General features: G+C 42.4%; 1 protein-coding gene across 2 annotated transcripts in view; it reads right to left on the reverse strand.

Annotated features, from left to right (window-relative positions):
- LOC146184980 (protein disulfide-isomerase A5) overlaps positions 1 to 18,650 on the reverse strand; it is a 39,771-nt gene extending 21,121 nt beyond the window's left edge. The window contains exons 1-15 of one of the 2 annotated variants that reach the window (XM_084605931.1): positions 18,515 to 18,650; positions 17,891 to 18,026; positions 17,061 to 17,151; positions 16,923 to 16,988; positions 16,273 to 16,318; positions 13,911 to 14,003; positions 13,735 to 13,795; positions 12,641 to 12,708; positions 8,907 to 8,998; positions 8,753 to 8,821; positions 4,633 to 4,769; positions 3,706 to 3,773; positions 3,479 to 3,573; positions 2,487 to 2,552; positions 1,147 to 1,286 (exon numbers count right to left, since the gene is read on the reverse strand). In XM_084605931.1, the coding sequence (XP_084462057.1) occupies positions 1,147 to 1,286; positions 2,487 to 2,552; positions 3,479 to 3,573; positions 3,706 to 3,773; positions 4,633 to 4,769; positions 8,753 to 8,821; positions 8,907 to 8,998; positions 12,641 to 12,708; positions 13,735 to 13,795; positions 13,911 to 14,003; positions 16,273 to 16,318; positions 16,923 to 16,988; positions 17,061 to 17,151; positions 17,891 to 18,026; positions 18,515 to 18,565 (1,279 nt within the window). In that variant the 5' untranslated portion in view covers positions 18,566 to 18,650. Of the gene's footprint in view, positions 1 to 1,146; positions 1,287 to 2,486; positions 2,553 to 3,478; positions 3,574 to 3,705; positions 3,774 to 4,632; positions 4,770 to 8,752; positions 8,822 to 8,906; positions 8,999 to 12,640; positions 12,709 to 13,734; positions 13,796 to 13,910; positions 14,004 to 16,272; positions 16,319 to 16,922; positions 16,989 to 17,060; positions 17,152 to 17,890; positions 18,027 to 18,320; positions 18,452 to 18,514 lie in introns of those variants that run through there. The other variant, XM_084605932.1, reaches the window with a different exon arrangement.
- Positions 18,651 to 18,657: the final 7 nt, after the last annotated feature.

The raw sequence follows: 18,657 nt of genomic DNA on the forward strand, positions 1-18,657 counted from the left end.
GTTCAGCACATGCAACGGCGGTGTGTTAATGCATTGCTTTCTTAAAATCACGGAGACATTGCATTAATCACGAAAATGCGTAATTCGTTTGACAGTGAGGCACCAAACATTCTTCAGAACCTCTTGTTCTACTAGGACAAGGCCGCATTGCTAATCATTACAAACTTTTCAGAAAGCCTTGATAGTGGCCATTTGAAAAGTTGAACGTAACTGGTAGCTGTAAAGTTTCTGAATGCCAATTATAATATGCTTTGTAAATAGTTTTGCCATGTAACACAAAAAAAGCACTTTTATAGGCGGGCAAAAAAGAGTAGTAAATCTGTAACTTCACACGGACAAAAAATATCCCTTGGCATTATTATTGTGCATCAAAGCAGATAATTTCTATGACATCTCATCTATGAGAGCATCCCATGTCAAGCGTCCTGATAACACTACTACTCCTACCACTGTGTGTGTTTTAACTATATCAAAATGATGATGTATTCAATGTTATTTTATTCTCTGCACATACATTATTTTTAGGTGCAAATAATGGGGCTGTCATACTCCCTGCTATTGCTGCGAACCATTCAAATCACTATTTGATTTCTTCTTTTCAGTAGCCATCGGCATGCGGCCTTATAACTTTGATTGTAGCGCATGGATCGATTATGTACTGTTTAGGCTTGTTGTCGCGAGACATGGCCTTATCATTTCCTTTGTTGCGGTAGATGCTTCGAGATGCATTTTGAAGGATTCCAGCCATGTGAAAATGTTTCCACAAGGTTCCAGGTTATGCTAGTCACTGTTTGTGGTTTTATCTAGATGTTTCTTCACCACCTTTAAATTTAGCGCTGATAAGTGAAACGGGCATTCTTTGTTCGACGAGCCCGCTTGCTGTTATTGCAGCCGCTGAGTTGCTCAATTTTTTTTGAGGGCACAAGTCAGGGCAATAAAGAGCTAATTTAACTGTCACACCAGTCTCTCCATTTGCTGTCCTCGGCATTGTCACGACTATGTGAGAATATTGATTTTCAAGCACTTATTACTGGACCATCAGGGAATTCTGACACTGCATTATTTGCAGAAGAAAGGAGGTCATCAATTGAGTCCACACGAAATATATATTTGAAATGCGACTGCTGTGGTTGAAGTGGCACTTACAGGGAGCGTAGAACATAACCAGGGCATGCTTTTTGCGCTTAAGGATTGGCTTGAAGGTCTCCTCGTCAAGATGAACCACCTCGCTCTTTACTTGGCTCCAGGGCTGCTCTGGAGGCGGAGGTGGAGGGGGCTCTTTAGGGCTGTGCCAGACAAAAAAAACAAAACAAAAAGAAGTTACTATATGTAACATGGATGATGAATTTTTTAGCTCAAAACTGGGTTTTCCTTTGAAAGGGTGCAGTGCTATTTGAAGAACCTCTTCCAACTGCACACCTCTAAGAAGACGGGCTACAATGGCAGTGTGGAAATGAGGAACACGCTAATAAGAGCTAATGCTAAAAAATAACGCCATTTCATCCAGTCATCACAAAAATATTCATATTAAGCCTGAGCTGCCTACACTTGATTTCTATAATCCATTGTGTTGTGGTTTGTTTCTACAGACCACAATTTTGCAAAACAAAGCCATTTCACAAGAGAGGAAATATCATTTAATCAAAATTCGCTCTTCTAAACCTGTGGAACATTGCTACCAAGTCCTTTGTGTGAGAAAATACTGCAACTAGATTTCTTCTGTGCTTGAGCTCTATTGTTCTGTTTAAGAATGCATTGATGATCTCTTTGTCTCATGCTGTATCGACATTAGATATGTTTTTCTTGGATGTAATAACTAAAATGAGAGTGCCTAGTCTTGTCTTTTGTCAGTGGCACAAGACAGTCCAGATGACATATACACGTGAACTCAAACTCAGCAGAGCAAAAGCAGGGGTTGCGGGATCCTACCTACAAGATGTGTTCACATGACATGCTCAAATTTCACATAGCATTCGAACCAAAAGAATGACAAAAGTTGAACATTGTAATTTTCCAAATCACACAACATATTTAGGAACAGCTCCTTCGTAGCAACAGGCAGTGCTCATAAGCCACACTGCCTGCTCCGAAGTGTGTTTCATGCCAAACAAAGGGGTGTACTTGGGCACGTTTAGAAGGGCAACCGATCTTCCACATCAGCTAGTCAACCTGGACACAGGCCGCAGCTCAGCTCTGATGCCTCCCAAAGAGAAAAGGGGGCTGTCAGCCATCATTATTTGTATAAACTTACTCCTCATAAAGGGGCTCTTTCTGTCAAGTCACTAAAAAAGGTGAGCAGTCTTGTGCATGCATGACTTTCACCCCTACACCTTATTTCAAATGTGCTGAGTGAGCACAAACAAAAGCTTGTTCTGACTCAGGCTTACACAACACAAAGAAAAATTCAGCATCCTGAACTTCATGCTGCCAGTTCAGTGAAGGACTTCTTTTTCTTGCATTTCCTTAATGAGTGTACAAATACTTACTCCTTCATGAATTCCACAATCTTTGATGCAACCCTTAGGTTAACGTCGTATGCATAGGCACCATTCCTGAAACAATGAAAATATGCTTGGAGTATAAGGCTGCACTTTTTGCACCATGTCAGGGCAAAAAAAGTAAAATGAATCTATCACTAAATTATAGTAGCTCATGATCCTGCTTGCAGAACAGACGTAACCAGATAACGATAAATGGTTTCTAAAGACCAGAAAAATCAACGATCCGACTCCAGCATGGCCGAAATGTATTATATAGTAAAAATCCCCCCCACTGCCATCATCCCACTCTCTTTCTGACAGGGCAAGGGGCTCTCTCGACAACCTCCAATTAACCACATTCTGCATCAGCTGCGACCATCCTATAACGAAGCAAACTTCCTAATAACTTGCAAGCATTGTAGCTATTGTTGAACGCTTAAACTTGTTATGCTTCACAACCAATGGAGCAACGCTGAGCACAGTGGAAGAGTGCTCTGGCCAGAGTATGCTTTAAGACCACTGAACCAGTGCAGAAGTTAGGGTATGTTTGAAGTGCCAAAAAATAACCTTTAGTTCAGCCACACTTGCATGCGCGGCAAACTAGCTGCCATGGTGAAGAACACAGCACACTTATAATTATCTTTAAGGTGCCGCAAGATGCGTTCTCACTATACTGTGAATGGGAGTGGCCATTGATATGAACCAGCTGGCCCAATTGCTGCTAGCAAAAGCACAGCTAGAACCAATGTAAAAGGGAATGCTCAGTCACCGTACACTCAATGACTAGCATGCAAATATGGTTGAGAAGCATACTTTTAAGCCCCGTTTTTCTCAACATTTGCAATCTCTTCAATGTGTTTTCAGATTTGATGCAGATGCAAGAAAAAGGTTTGTTCCTGAGCGCAAACTAAGCGTTTCCACACCAGTGACATGGCCTCAGAAACTGCTCTTTTCAAGTATATGAGGTCAAGGAATCGATGCGAAAGAGTGTATCTTACTCAAAGTATTTGACAGTGGGGTAGCCACTGACATTGAATCTGGAGCCAAGTGATTTTTCCTTGGTGGCATCTACAGCAGCCAGGATGCCAGCAACCTAGCAAAAACAATGCATCACATCAACCTCAAGTAGCATATACCTCTACTGATGCACACAGAAAGCTTCACAAGTGACTCAAGCCTGAAACATGATTGCATGCAGCTTCTGAGGAAGCATAACAGTACTCACCCCTTCACTTTTGAGTGTGGCAGCAGCTGTGACATACTCTGGCTTCATCTTCTTGCAGTGGCCACACCCTGCAGGACACAAGATTGTTGAGCACAGCACCAAAATAGAGAGCTTCGCTGGTCCCTTAGCCTGTGTACGCACTTATGTAGCCTCAATGGCATCATCACTGCCATTTACTTAAAAGCAATGATCACAAAGTCATTTTCATAGTGAAAATCCCATCCTGGATAAAAAAGAGGGGAAATTTTTAAATGCAGCTTTCTCAGCAACAAACCCATCTTCCACTGCCAGTCAAACATTAACACACCCAAAAAGAGCCAGCGAGTCTACTTTTACAAAGAATAAAAACCTGGATTGGTTTGAACTAAGTGTCATTTTAATCACCAAAAGGTGAAACCAAAATTTGCGATACATACTTCAAAGGAATTTATTTCGAATGTGCTAGGTGCATCTCTCTTCACTGCAATCAGTAGACCTACAGCTTTTTAGCAAACAATGCGGCCACTCAAGACTAAAAAAAAAAAAAAAAAAAAAAAAAAAAAGGTACTCTTTATTGGGCTTACTTGCGCCCGCAAAAGAACTAAGAGGGTTGGCGGCAGCAATAATAACTAACGTGCTCGTCGGTCGTCGAACTAAGAATGCCCCGTTTCACCCATCAGTCCTCAATTTAAAAGCGGCATAGAAACATCTATATAAAAACATGAACAGTGACTAGCATAACCGAGAACATTACAGAAATACAAGCGCATGGCTAGAATCCTTCAACATACATCTCGAAACACCTGCCCTAACAAAGAAACGAGCATGAACAAACAAAGAATACAGAAGTGATCCGCGCGCTAGATTCACAATGATAAGACCATATGCAGGCGGCTATCGAAAAAGAACAAATAAAGATTTGAATGGTTCGCGGCATTATGTACTTACATGGTGCATAGAACATAACAAGAACTGATGGAATCTTTTGAAGCGTTGATTCAAATGTTTCCTCAGTCAAGTGGACAACATCACTTGGCTCATCTGACCAGGCTTGCTCCTTGGGTTTCTTATTTTGTTGCTGAGGGCTGCGAAATGGTTAAATTCAGCAATAAGTAGCTGCCGCCTGGGGTTCTCACATTCAACACTTGCAAGAAAATGGAAGTAACAAAGTGTGGTTAAAGTAATGTTTATAAAACCAGTGATTACAGTTTTCCTCCAGTGCAAAGCAGATAGCATAACTCTACAGAGTGTCATGGGAATGGGCAATTACAATGAACAAAAGCAAACTAATAGTAAACAAAAGTAATCATGGTAGTGCAAGACAGAAAAAATCAGCTATAAAGCTTCCCAAGAATTTAGTAAAGGAACACACAGTCCAGAGTTCCATAACTTCTCTCCATAAGCAGCACTAATAGTAAACAAAAGTAATCATGGTAGTGCAAGACAGAAAAAATCAGCTATAAAGCTTCCCAAGAATTTAGTAAAGGAACACACAGTCCAGAGTTCCATAACCTCTCTCCATAAGCAGCATACTGCCCTCGTGGTCGCAAATGATATAGGCAAGTAGAACTGCAAATGTGATCATAGTAAGTCATTATACCAACGGATTAAAACCAGACAGCGTGGCATAAGAGGTAGGCTGACTTATGGAACAACCACACTCCTAGTGGTGCACTGCTGCACGGCACTATGTTAAATCCACTTATTCATGCATTTACAATGCAGCTCCTCGCACTTACTAGTGACAGCAGCACAACTGGAACAACTGTCTAATGCACTGTCTGAAACTCGTGCATTGAGCTACAGAGGTAGTGATATTGTGAGCGCGGTGTATGAACTTCCCCTCTTCAACCTCTATATAACAAATACCATCACTCTCACCAACAGGAGGGAAAGGAGGGCTTTCTTTTCGATGAAGATCCTGTGCCTCTCGCCGCGCTTTCCTGGGCACCACCATCCTGATACTCCCTCCCATTTCGAGCTCTTTCTCTGTACTTGCGGCTATCATCAGCACTGGCCTAACCTCTGAACAGTCGGCAGCCTTGCTTGCAGTCCTTTTAAAGTACAAAGACTTTTGAATAAATGTACCTCACATTTAGGGCAAACATGTGTCGCCTCCCATCACATACTGCCTACAATCGTTTGTCGATGTCAATGTCGTGCTTCATCATCAGAATGCAAAATCCTGAAGACCAAGTTGCCGACAATGCTCACGCAAAATATCATCCGGCCATCAAGAAGCTCCTGGTCGTTTCCTGTTGTTCTCATCAGAGAAAAGATGCTTCTCTGCGTTTCCACGTGGATTGCCGGGCCTTTAACAAGATGACTGCAAAGATGTTTACCCTCTGCTTCGCACTGATGATGCATTGGACTGCCTCCAAGGAACTGAACATATTTCCAGTCTTGTCTCATGCTCGTGATACAAGCAAATTCCCATGCATGAACTGCACAAGGACAAGACCGCCTTTGCTACTTCCGATGATTTCCATGAATTTAATGCGACGCCTTTCGGGTTGCGCAATACTGCCACCTTCGAGTGCATGATCGAAACCGTGCTTCGGGGAATGAAATGGAAGACATGCTTGTGTTATCTAGACAATATCAACATCTTTTCATCGGACTTTGCTCAGCAATTCCACCATCACACAGAAGTTCGTTCTCACTTGTCTTACACAAGCCAGTCTCCAGCTCAATGCTAAGTGCCAGTTCGCAAGGGAAACCATCAAAATCCTCAAACATGTCATTAGCAAGGCGGGCATCCAGGTCAATCCCAACAAAATTGCAGCTGAAAATAATTTTCCTTGGCCCAAATACCAGAAAGAACTCTGCAGCTTCCTTGGGTTGGTGTTGCACTTCTACCATTTTATCCGGAACTTTGCTTCTATTGTGGCTCATTTATGCAACCTATTGAAGTCTGAAGCACTCTTCTTATGGTCCACCGAGTGTGAACCTTCCAACCCTCAAGCAAGCACTCACTTCAACTCTTGTGCTTCACCATTTTGATGAGACAGCGCCCCCAAGTCTTTATACTGACAGCAGTGGAAAAGGCATCAGTGCGGTCCTCATGCAACACATCAGCAGGTTGTCGCATAGCATACGCTAGCCATTTTCTCACAGCAGATGAACGTAACTACAACATTACGGAGCAAAAATGTATTTCCCACCGTTTGGTCTGTCCAGAAATTTCGACTCCAACACTTCACAACCGTTACAGACCATCATGCGCTTTGTTGGCTGTCATTGTAAAATAACTTATCAGGACAGCTGGGTAGCTACGTGCTATGTCTCCAGGAGTATACTTTCACCATCATCTACAAATCTGGCAGAAAAACATCTTAACGCCAATGCCCACACTTGTTGCCTGCTGCATCCTACTCAACTTTGTCCCTCACGTCTGGCTTCTGATGACCATCCGAATGTTGCACCCATTCATGCGGCTCCACTGGACATCAGCACTGACTTCCTGGCTTGCAGCAGGCTGATCCTACTGTAGTTCAATTATTGATTGCCTCCGTGGACAATCACCGGCACTCAACTGTCACTTGCATAGTCAGCTTCACCTCTTCTGATTTCAACATACTAGAACACTGTACCACTATCTTTACCACTCTACCGGTCACAGGTGGGTCCTTATTGTACCTCGATCTCTTTAACATCGAGTGTTGGAAACTTAACACGATGATGCCACTGCTGGACATTTAGAACCCTACAAGGCATTCAACCGTATAAAAAACTGTTGCTTTTAACCCGGGCTTTCTACCAGCGTCGCCAGTGTCTTGCTAGCACCATAAGCATTATTGACCGACATGATTTCCATGTACATCAGACGCGATTAAAGGAACTGGGACGTTTCGCCCTTTGTCAACTATGCATATAATTCCTCCGTTCAGAGCACTACTGGCTACAGCCCTTTCTTCCTAGTTTATGGCCATCAACTTACCACAGCATTCGACACCATCTTCCCTGCTCCTGACTCCCCATCTACATCATTAGGTGACCAGTTTGTTGCTCCTATCGTCCATTGTCGCCACTTGCCCGCCGCGACACTGAAGCTGCCCAGCAAAAAAAAAAATACTGCTATGACCAGCCCCACAGCACTATCTCCCTTTCCCCCGGTAATCAAATTCTCTTCTGGATGCCAGTCTACACTCTTCGATCGTGCGAGAAGGTTTTCCATCGCTATATATGTCCTTACACCGTGCTCCAACAAACATCGCCCGTAACCTACCATGTCACCTCACATACCATTCCTAATTGGCGTTGACGCTCAGAAGAGGTCATTCATGCATCAAGCATGAAGACATAAGCACGTCAACCCATTTCCATTTAAACAGCGACCAGGGCAGTCGCTTTCTTGCCAGCACAGTGCAGAAGAAACCTTCGCCTTTTCAGCATGTATATGTCCATCACCATCATCATCATTACCACCATCATCGTTCACCGGTGTTCTGAAGGTCACGTACATAGTTCCAGATAAGTCGTGGAATAAACACGTTTGTTCCAGTTGTGGCTCACAATATATTGGTTGCATTGACGTCCCGGTGGTCGTCATGCTTGAGACTAGAAGCACGTTGAAAACCAGCACATTTTTCTAATCCGCTTATCACCAAATGCCCTTGCTTGCAAAGTGGAAACAATGCCTTGAATGCCATTATAGTACTCATAACATCAAGTGCAATCCATGTGTACATATTCCACAAAAAACTTTGTTTCTAAACTGCCATGGAGCAATTCCTCAAAGTGCAACCATTCACCAGAAACCTTAAATCTTGATTATGGTGCTCACAGTTCATTATGTACCACCTTTGCCAAAAAAAACCAGGCTGCATGTTTTACTTCTGGCTTGTATTTTAAAGGCAACATGAATTCCCAGATCACAACTTGTTGAGAAGTGAGGACAGGAGCTCGCCTTTACTTTGCACAGATTTACAGCTTTAGAAGTGGTACGAATTCTCTGCTACCCGGCTGAGAAGCAGAACACGCAGCCTGGTTACTTTTGGCAAAGACGGTACCTCTACCCTTCCCTTATTGTCCGCAGCTTCTCGGGAGAATGAAGTGCACAACTCACTTTTTCATGAATTTTATGATGGCATCCTTGTTGTTTTCTCCCTCATAGCGAAACTTCAAGCCTCCACCCCTGGGAAAGTTGAAATGAGAAACAATGGCATACATGCTAAAGTGCTAGACGACTCTGGCAGTGGCCAAACAGACAAAAGACTCACAAAAAGTACAGCAACGTTGGGAAGCCTGTGATGTTGTAATGCCGGCGGATGGCAGCATTTTCAGGCCTGTTCAGATCCATAGCAGCTAAAACCTATAAACATGCACAATATAGAAAAGTGCAAGTATGAAAATAGAAAGTTGTTCCCAATTTAAAGCAAAAGAAATCAATGCTAACTTTTGAACTCGTAGAGTGGAGCTTGTGTCAAACTTTAGAAACACTTTGCGTCAATGTGTCTGGAGTTTCAAGTGTTGCAAAAATTCTGTAGTGCCATAGGCATTGCAAGAAGCTTTCGAAATGAATGCACAGTAGTAGTATGTCTATTAACATTGCAATGGACAAAACTAACCATTATGGCCTCTATAAAAAGTGCAGAAAGATAATGCTAATGATAAATTACGTCCTCTTTATACGTGTTATATGTCTGCCCCCTAATCCCTTCAAACAGATGACCATGGTCCAGCTATCTAACAAAAGTTTTGAGCCACACATATTTCAAATTAGCATCTATGAGCCACATTACAAAAAACAAAAAAACAAAACAAAAACGCATGCTTGCTTGATACACAAAGTCCTAATCAAAACACCCAAATCAATCTAGGCTCAAGGATCAAGGCTTAACACTTCATTATTACAAATAACATTTCAGAAAGTGGCAGCGCGCCTCCTGTTGAATTTGTTTAATTTTTGTTAGAACAATGCACATTGTAAATAGGTGCTGTCTATGCCACAACCAATCAGGCTGTAAAAAAGCAACATGGCAGCCCCTTCAGTCTTGCATCAAATGAGTTTATTTCCATCCAGTTATTCTTGGCTTTAAAAGGACACTAAAGAGAAAACTGAAGTGGGCTTGCATCGATAGAATGCCTATTCCTGATTACAAAAAATCCACTCTTACTGAAAACAGAGCTGTTATAAGGTAGTAAAGAGGAAGAACAGAAATACAGGTATCGCCGCCATAGCCGAAACGCGCAACTACAAATCACGTGACGCGCTAGGGATCACGGAGGCTGACAAATGGAATTACGTTGCCCGTTTGAATGCGGTCGTGGGTTTTGTCTCGAATATAATAACACGCTTTTATCATACGTAAACGACGGCGAAAAGACAACCTAAATGTTGCACGGCAAATACAAAAATATACTTGGAGGCGCCACAGGCGCCCACTTCAGTTTTGGTTATGTATCGGCTCAGGCATTTCGTGCGCACTCGGATAGTTTGTTTGGACCTGCAGCGCCTTAATTACGAGCTTGGAGCAGCAGATGCGCCTTGCTGGTTCCCATTTGAGCATTCGGAGGATAAGCGAGCGAAATCCGCTGCCGCCGGCACGCTCCTTCGTTCACACTTCCGCGCCAACATATCGCCGCCGTCGCCGCTTCGACTGCGACCTGACCGCTCGACTGCAGCTACGTACGCCACAAAAAGCATACTTATGCTATGTACCAAAGGAAAAACGCATTATAATTCAATTGTTCACTAAATCATGGAACATCTGACCAACATAATGTGTCAACAAGACCTTCAAAGCTTGCAAGCATCGTAAACAAAAGGGGCATACTAGCTGCTCATACCAAGGAGAGCGTCGATATATTGTGCTCGTCGCCCGGCGAAAAAAAGGGCCTCGGGTAAAAAGTAAAAACTAAAAATAACGAAGCACCAGAAATACATTACAAATAGTAAAAACAAATCGATTTGAAGAAAAAAAAATCCAGTAGCGGTGAGATTCGAACTCGCCACTGCTTTATCCGTAACGTTAGACGCTAACCGCTCGACTATGCCGTTTTTTTTTTTCTTTATTGCTGACTTTGACATTTGAAAGTGAAATCAGAAATACAGTGCATAAAACGCGTAAGCTAGGCTTCGGCAAACACGGAATAAAATTCTCTCAGCAACACCAAAACATCAAGCCAGAATGGATTACCTCGCTCGACTACGCCGCGCAACAAGATCGTTGGAAATATTTCCGGTCTTAACGTCATGGCCCCATTTACAATAAAATGTTTCTGCTGCCGGTCTAAAAATTACAACTTCTTCACCATCGGCGTATGCTGCCTGCTCTCACGACTTGCAACTAATGTTCTGGATGCCTATACGCACTATATTGTGCACTGGATCCATTTTAACATGTGGAATTTCACAGCGCTGGCAAATTTAGTGGCGCCGGCACTTCGGTCATGCTCTGCTACCGTGGACGTAATTTTCGTTGAACACGGAGCTGTAGCACAAACCTTGAAGGAAAAAAGTGCGACGAAGCTTCAAAACTGACAAGCGCCGCAGCGAGGACACTATTTTGCTGCTAACTAAATCTTATTTGTATGTAAACATGTCGGGAAGCGTTGCGATTACCGAGGGCTCGGTTTGTTTATACACAGTGCAAGAAGGAGCGCAAAAGCTTGAGAAACATGTAAAGTATTGTGCATTACAAGCGTTGTATGTTTTTTTTTCTTCCTTTATGGGCCCATCGCTCGGTAAATTGCTCTCTTCATCGTTTTATTTATTTCGGCTGTGGCCGTCATTGCGAGTACGCTGTTGCTATGTTGGCACTTGAGGGATGCGACGCCGCGTCCGCGCCGGCTCGCTAGCTGTCACGGAGTCTCCGCTTACGTCATAGTGTGCGTCACTCAACTCCAACTACGTAATCGGAGGGCACAGTTTGAATTCGACTGGCGGGAACAAGAAAAAAACCTCAACTTCTTATCGCAATATCTCAGCAATTATTCGATTTTTTGCTGCCGGATATGCGGCGACAGTGTCACCAAATGTAGTTTATTCGATTTTCATAGCATCTTTGAATGTCTTTAGTGTCCCTTTAATGAATTCAATTAAATGCATTACCGCATCAAATTTTCTAAGCAACCACTCTTCCTAACTACAGCAAGAATGCATAAAGGATAAAAGCCAAACACAACAAAGAAGTCAGAGTAGGAAGGTCAGAATGCAAAACATGGTATTTTTTCTTTTTGTACAGATGGGCAGCAAAAGGCTGGGATAGATTAAGTTGAAGTGTTGCTTATATCCCTGTCACATGGGCACTTGTAAGGCCTTAAGAATTAAAGTTCTCTGCTCCAAAGGCGGTTGACGTGCACCTACAGGGGCAAAGTCGTGAGCCCTTTGCGATAAAGGCCCGTAGCGGGAAAGGCGGTCGTCAGCGGCCTTCAGCTGAGTAAAGGAGCAGCACAAATCAGAGCGCCACCGAGCGGGTTATATTTAAGCTTAATTGATCCTACTTAGGCCTTAACTGTGCATTTCAATGAACTTAAAAATCTCGAGTGTTGATAGAAGACTTCGAACGTTTTCAGCAGCCGCATCGACGTACGTGGTCAGAATGGAAGAAAAAAAAAGGAAAACTTTTATTACTAAACAACCACTTCAAGCCTTCAGAATATTTTTTATTAATGAGTTAGTTATTCTGTTAGCATAAACAAGGGCAGTCTTGTTCACTTATTACTTAAGCTGAAAGATATCATATTGACAGCCGTTGTGATGGCCGCTCGACAGATGGCGCTCACGGAGAATTCCTGAATTATCATCATCAATCTACTTTGCACTTGCCATGTAACTGCGCTGCTTCTCCTTTTTAGTTTTGCTCCTTTAATGCAATAAACCTCCTTTGCAGTAAAGACCTTGAAGAAGTGCCGTGTGATTGGGGTATTACAGTGGCTAACCAAAAGAACCACAATATGCCATGCAGTGTGCATTAAGTGACGCAACACAGAATGGAGGCTAATGACTCACCGAATGGCCTTTCAGCTCAGTGGCAGCCTTTGCATAGTCTGGCTTGAGCCGCTTGCAAAATGAGCACCCTTAAACAAGCACAGACATTTGAAGTGGCTTATATTTCGGAATGTTCAGGCAAGTGAACTTGAGAAAAAAAAATTAACAGTGGTTTAGCTTTGGTTAAACCGAGCCTCAATGGTGTTTTAACCTCACTAAGTCTTGTTATGCTGTTTGTTGAACATGTTTTTCGTATTTGCCAGTGTTTCTAAGATTTGAATGCGTGACATCACGGCCTAGCCCACTAACATCACATGTGGACTTCGTGCCAGGCGTGTTGGCACTACTCTCATTTTGTACTCAGTTTAGGAGGCCGTGACGTCATAGCCTAGAACATGAACATTGCATGTCGACTTATTCCTATGTGCGCAAGCACTCCTTCCGTCAGGCACTCAGTGTCGGATGGCATGATGTCACGCCATATCACGTAAACACCACATTTCGGCTCCTCAGCAAGCCCAGAGTTGATCACGTGACCAGATTTTGTTTGACCTTGAAATGACCTTGACATCCCCGTTTGGTTGACCTTGAAGTGATCTTGACATCCCCCACCTTTGACCTATGCAATGGCTTGACCATTGGCCATCCAGTGGTTCTCCAAACTTATAAACTGAAGGTTTGACCTCGGCTGAGCCTTGAAGCTCATGGGCAGCGCATGTCGAAGAGAGCCCGAGACCTCTAGTAGCGAAGTTACTGCTCAAAAAAAAAAGAAATTGAAAATATTGGCCAAAAGATGTGGAAAGACTGACAAAAAAAGCTTTCACTTGTGGGTACTCGGCACTACCGCAAATCTAAATTGCAACAAAAGCTAATAGTCTCCACACCTTAGGGAAATAAACAATCAGCACTTCTAAATTAAAGTAGCCCTTGTCTGTTAAAAACTATACCAGGAAAATGCATATGCATAATGGTTCTTTGCTGTGAACTTCTTTTATCTCATTTCCAAGAGTCGTTTACCTCATTATACAATCCAAAAACTAAACGAAATGTCTTACATGAGCCAAAGCTAGAACTTCAAAACAGCGCATTTATCATGAAGAAGGTGTCACACTTACATGGAGCATAGAACATGATCAGAACAGGGGATGTTTCTCTCTGGAACAGCCTCTTCAGCTCCTGAAAAAGCAGAATGAGTTGCGTATATTGAACAGCTTCCAAGCAGCTTCATGGTCCGCGATGATAGTTTTCTGCTGTTTATGTCTTAACCAAGCTGGTATAGTGGAATACTTACCTCAATGTTAGCAATATGAGTGACATCCACACTATTTTCCTCTTCTTCCCAAGGTATGTCACCAGTGGGGTCTTTCAAAAAGTTAGACATTGACTGCAATGAAAAAAGCTAAAAATGACTTTATAGGCAGAGGACAAGCATGAAGTTTAACATGAACCCTAAAACAAAAATAAAGTTACACAGCAGGACACGAGTAAAAGGTTTCTGAGCAGAGTTCTCATATACACATTGTTAGTAATGTTTATTTTTTTTTTGTTTTCCACCTAAGGACCAGCACTACCTATCATACCAAAGCAATGTGGTTACAAATGCAGCAGTGCATTCAGATGTGAATTCCACGACGACACATTCCACAGCAAAACTCTTATTTTACCTCCCATGAATATGTCTTCTATGTAGCACATTCGGCTTCCCTGAAGTTCATTCTAGTAATTATCTACAAGGACTTGCAGTCTATTCCCCTACTGCAGTGTTTCTACTAGTTGCCTGGCTGAATGTTGTTAAATGTGGAGAATTCGGTCTCAGAAATGAAAAAAAAAAAAAGCATGTTAAAGTATAGTTTCACAGGCTACTCAATGCCTGCAGAAATAGCCTTCATTCAATTTTTTTCCCAGATATACAACAGATACATGACACATGCATAAAAATGGGGGAGAAACACTGAAGCTCTGCCTTTAGGGGACAGCGTTAAAAGCTCCTGTCTATGGCTTTCCTAGCAGATCCTTGTTCATATACAGGCACTTTGCAACTAGTTATTCATTAATCTGTTGATATGTGCGTTCATTATTTTACACATCCTTTTAGCACAGAGTTGCAAGCTCCATGCCATATTATGTGAAAGACCACCAGACACAGAGTTGGTTGAAAGCTCCAGTTAACTAAGTTGTATGAAGATGTTGTATGGCCTAAGGGCCACATGTCTGGCTATGAATGCAAGGGTTTCGGAGGGTTCAATTCCACTTCCATTTTCATCTGAAATTGGGAACCTAAGTTGGCAGTTCCTGCCAAATCGACCACATTGCGTGGTAGCACGATCACGAACAACTCTAGAACCAATTAGTGCCCGGCTGCAACAGCTGCCAGCTACCAACTGCCAGAGCCATGCCCATGACTTTGTTAACAATGCTGATGCCGAATTTTCTGGAGAATGGGGGCCTTTAATGCTATTGCATTAATATAAATACATAAGCATAAATACAGATGCACACGAGGCACTTACAATTAAGCCAGGCTGTATTCTTAGACTACTATACATACTGCTTGAACCCAGTGCTTCTAAACTTTCTTTTTCACTCAGTCTATAATGTGCCTGGTATTTGTCTCGGCTGTTATGGACGTTTTTATGCCCCTTGCGTATTCTCACCAAGTCTTTATATGGACGTTTTTATGCCCCTTGCGTATTCTCACCAAGTCTTTATTAAACACTGATTGCGTAGCAGTACCTCTAACAAACGCATAAAAAATTAAAATTTATTGAAGTTTGTGTTAGTCTGATGCATAACTTAGTCAAACTGCTCATGAATCGACTCACTCAGGTTCATTCAAACTCCCATTCAGATCATGACCCGAGCTACAAGTCTGGACTCACATTACGATAATGGTCCGAGTTGCGAGGAAGTTCATACCCGCATTCATATGATGATCCGAGTCACAAGACCGGGCTCGCATCATGATCTGTGTTTTCGTGACAACACTGCGCACTTATTTCCTCCTTTACTGACAACGGATGGAAGATTTATAGCCTCGACCAAGGACACTTGACGGCAAGGTGAATGAGAGATGTCTCAGGTTGATCGATGAAAAAGATTCTTTGCAATGTCTTTCTGCAAGCACTCCATGACATACTTTATGTATTTAACATGCAACTAATATTGCCATGTTATACAACAGATAATGGGCAGAGGCCCAGTCAAGCCTTCCATGAGTTTTTAAAAAATGTAAAAATCATGTGTTAAGCTTTGCTTACATTGATCAATCAGACCACCTGAAGTATGCAAAACGTAACCTCCTGCCTAAAGATAACTGTCTTGGTCGGTGCTGCCTGGGCTAAAGAAATTACTCAGCTCAGTCAGCCCATACATGTCTGGAGTCATAACGAGTGAGTGAGCCACATCAAGTGGTTGACTTCAGATGAGTCAGGAGACAGTCGTGGGTCTAAATGATTTGGAATTCACAAGTTCAGCCACCTGAGCTTTCAAGAGTAAGTTTCAGTGAGTTCACAGGCTTACTCACTTCACAGGCTGACCACAATTTTGTGAGTAAGCCTGAGTCAGAACCCTTGATTTTGCTGCAGTATGGTCTGATGAAGATCAGCTTCTTGCAAACAGATTGAAACCCATATCCAAACCCTCCCTAAGCATACCGTGACTGTCAGCTTCCGGTCATAGTCCTTGTGAAACTCGCTGTCCCTGAAAAACAATAATGCAAGTGAAGCACCCGAAATGATGGTCACAGAGAGCTCAAGTTCCCACAAAAAAGTGAACTTACAGAAAGCAGAACAAACGTTACCACAGACATAAAAAAAAGATCCTGTGCTTAGAACAGAGAGCAGCAAAGCTGATATGCATTAACTAATATTCAAACACACAAAGTGCCAGGCAGGCTTATCAGCAGAACAAAAGGTATAACTATTTCATTAGTGCAATATATGTGCTCTTATTCTCATAACAATGCAACTCTTTCAAGCACGCAGCAAAGGGTAGAAAAAAATATGCAGCCACAATGCAACCAAAGACTGAATAGGCCACCTGTGAATGAACAGCTACTGACAGCCAACAAGCTCCAAATAACAAATATCGTAAAAAAGGCTTTGTACATGATATGAGGAAGAAAAGAATTAGTACATGATTTAAAAAACTAGGATGTCCACAAGAACCACTTTTAAGTGCACCTAAAACTGCAATGAGCACAATCTTTTTGTCTCGTGGCATAGTTGAAGAAAATACACACAATATGGGGTGAAACTAGAGAGTTACATGAAAGGATCTATATCAAAGCACGCATAAGTCTTACTTGTAATGCTTTAGAACTGCAGTCTCTGGAGCTATCTTAAGCTTTTTGCAAAGCTTTTTTCCTTCCCTGAAAAACAAAGAAGTGAAATAAACCATCAAGAAAGTAATTCGGCTAAACCTACAATGCTATAAAACATACCCAGTGCAATCAACATGTGCGAGCGTGGCTTGACCTTTAAGCTCCAGAGCAACATCACTGCATATCCGCAGTGGCTCAGCCGCTTCTTTTGCTGCAAACAGAAATAGCAGTGTTAAGGCATGCGGAAAGTGCCACTGTAAAGTGCTAGACTTTCACAGCTTTCAATAACTGCAGGACAATTGTATGCTGACGAGTTGCAAGCAGCATCAATGGTGTCACTACTATCTTGAATTTGCTAAGTTTTCTATGTACTGTTTCATACAAAAGCAAAACAATTAAATGCCTGTCATATTCAGACCACCTCTAAAAACTGAACATCAGTTTGTAAACAAATGCTACTGCCATGGGCATGCCAAACCTGCAAAAGCCTGCTCAAGTGAGTTACTAATATACAACACACATAAACAATCAAGATGCAAAGTGAACAAGAAACGCGTCATGACAGTGCCACTTGCGTTTTTATTCAACTACTGTCTGCGCCCACCACACAGGCTAATTTGTATGCTTAGTTACAGTTTTCAGCTTTTATACGAGCTGTGTAGTGAAGTTAGTTTGGATAGCAAGAAATTACACTTTTCACAACGACCGAACAGTTGTAACAAAAGTACCGTGAGGCACGCAGTTTACTGGAAGTCAAAAGTGGAACTTGAGCCTAATAGAAAAACACACACAAGGAAGACAACAGGAGAGAGTGTGTTTTTTTGCTGCTAGGCTGTAGTTCCACCTTTGACATGAACCAACAAGCTCAGGTCCAGATCGTTCTGCACTGGAAGTGAAGTCGCAGTTTCGCGAATATGGTAAACTTTTTGCCAAGTTAGCACGGGGCTTACCATTTTTAGTGTACAAGATGAGAACATTCTTTTTGGTACGCAGAAGCTTTTTGTGCTGCTTTATGTCAACAATGTCTTCGATGAGATCCCTCCCGCTCACTTTTTTGGATTCAATTTCAAGACAGCATACTAACACCTGAAAAGAAATGGTTGCAGAGTCGCTGTCAGGAATTACAGGTCTGGTCACAGTGACAGCAAAACACGTTGCTCTTTGAATTTGCTGCAAGCCGGGGCTAAAAGCGAATATGTACTGGAATTATCTGTCACTTAAAGAAATCGTGTCTGAAAGGTTACGTGGCACAACAAATCCTGAATACTAGTTTTGTGGCAACAGATCAAGCAAAACCTTCCGAGACCAGTGATTTGCCTGTCTGCAAGGCTGTGTATCTCAAACGACTCATCTTTCTCAGTTAGCACAGGAAATGCGCACACAAAAACAATACTTCCGCCGAAGTATCAACAACTTTGAGCAGATGACATACTGATAGCCGGCATCCGCCCGCTCACAGAAGTAGGCTGAAGGCATGTTGAAAATATAAAAGCAAAACAAAAGAACCACCTAGGTACATGGTGGGCCAAGTTCTTATTACCACAATCACGTGTGAAAAATCCGAATCAACTTACTAGACAAATTATTAAAACATCTCGCACATGCAACCTTACGCACGGCGCCATGATTTTTGATACGTGGCTGTTTCTTGGCTTGGCTACAAATGACTGCAATTTTTGTTTGCTTTCTTCTGCCTCAAAGGGTCTACCTTGCTGCC

This window comes from Amblyomma maculatum, chromosome 6, assembly GCF_055883805.1.
Source record: "Amblyomma maculatum isolate TAMU_Amacu chromosome 6, ASM5588380v1, whole genome shotgun sequence".
NCBI classification, from domain to species: domain Eukaryota; kingdom Metazoa; phylum Arthropoda; class Arachnida; order Ixodida; family Ixodidae; genus Amblyomma; species Amblyomma maculatum.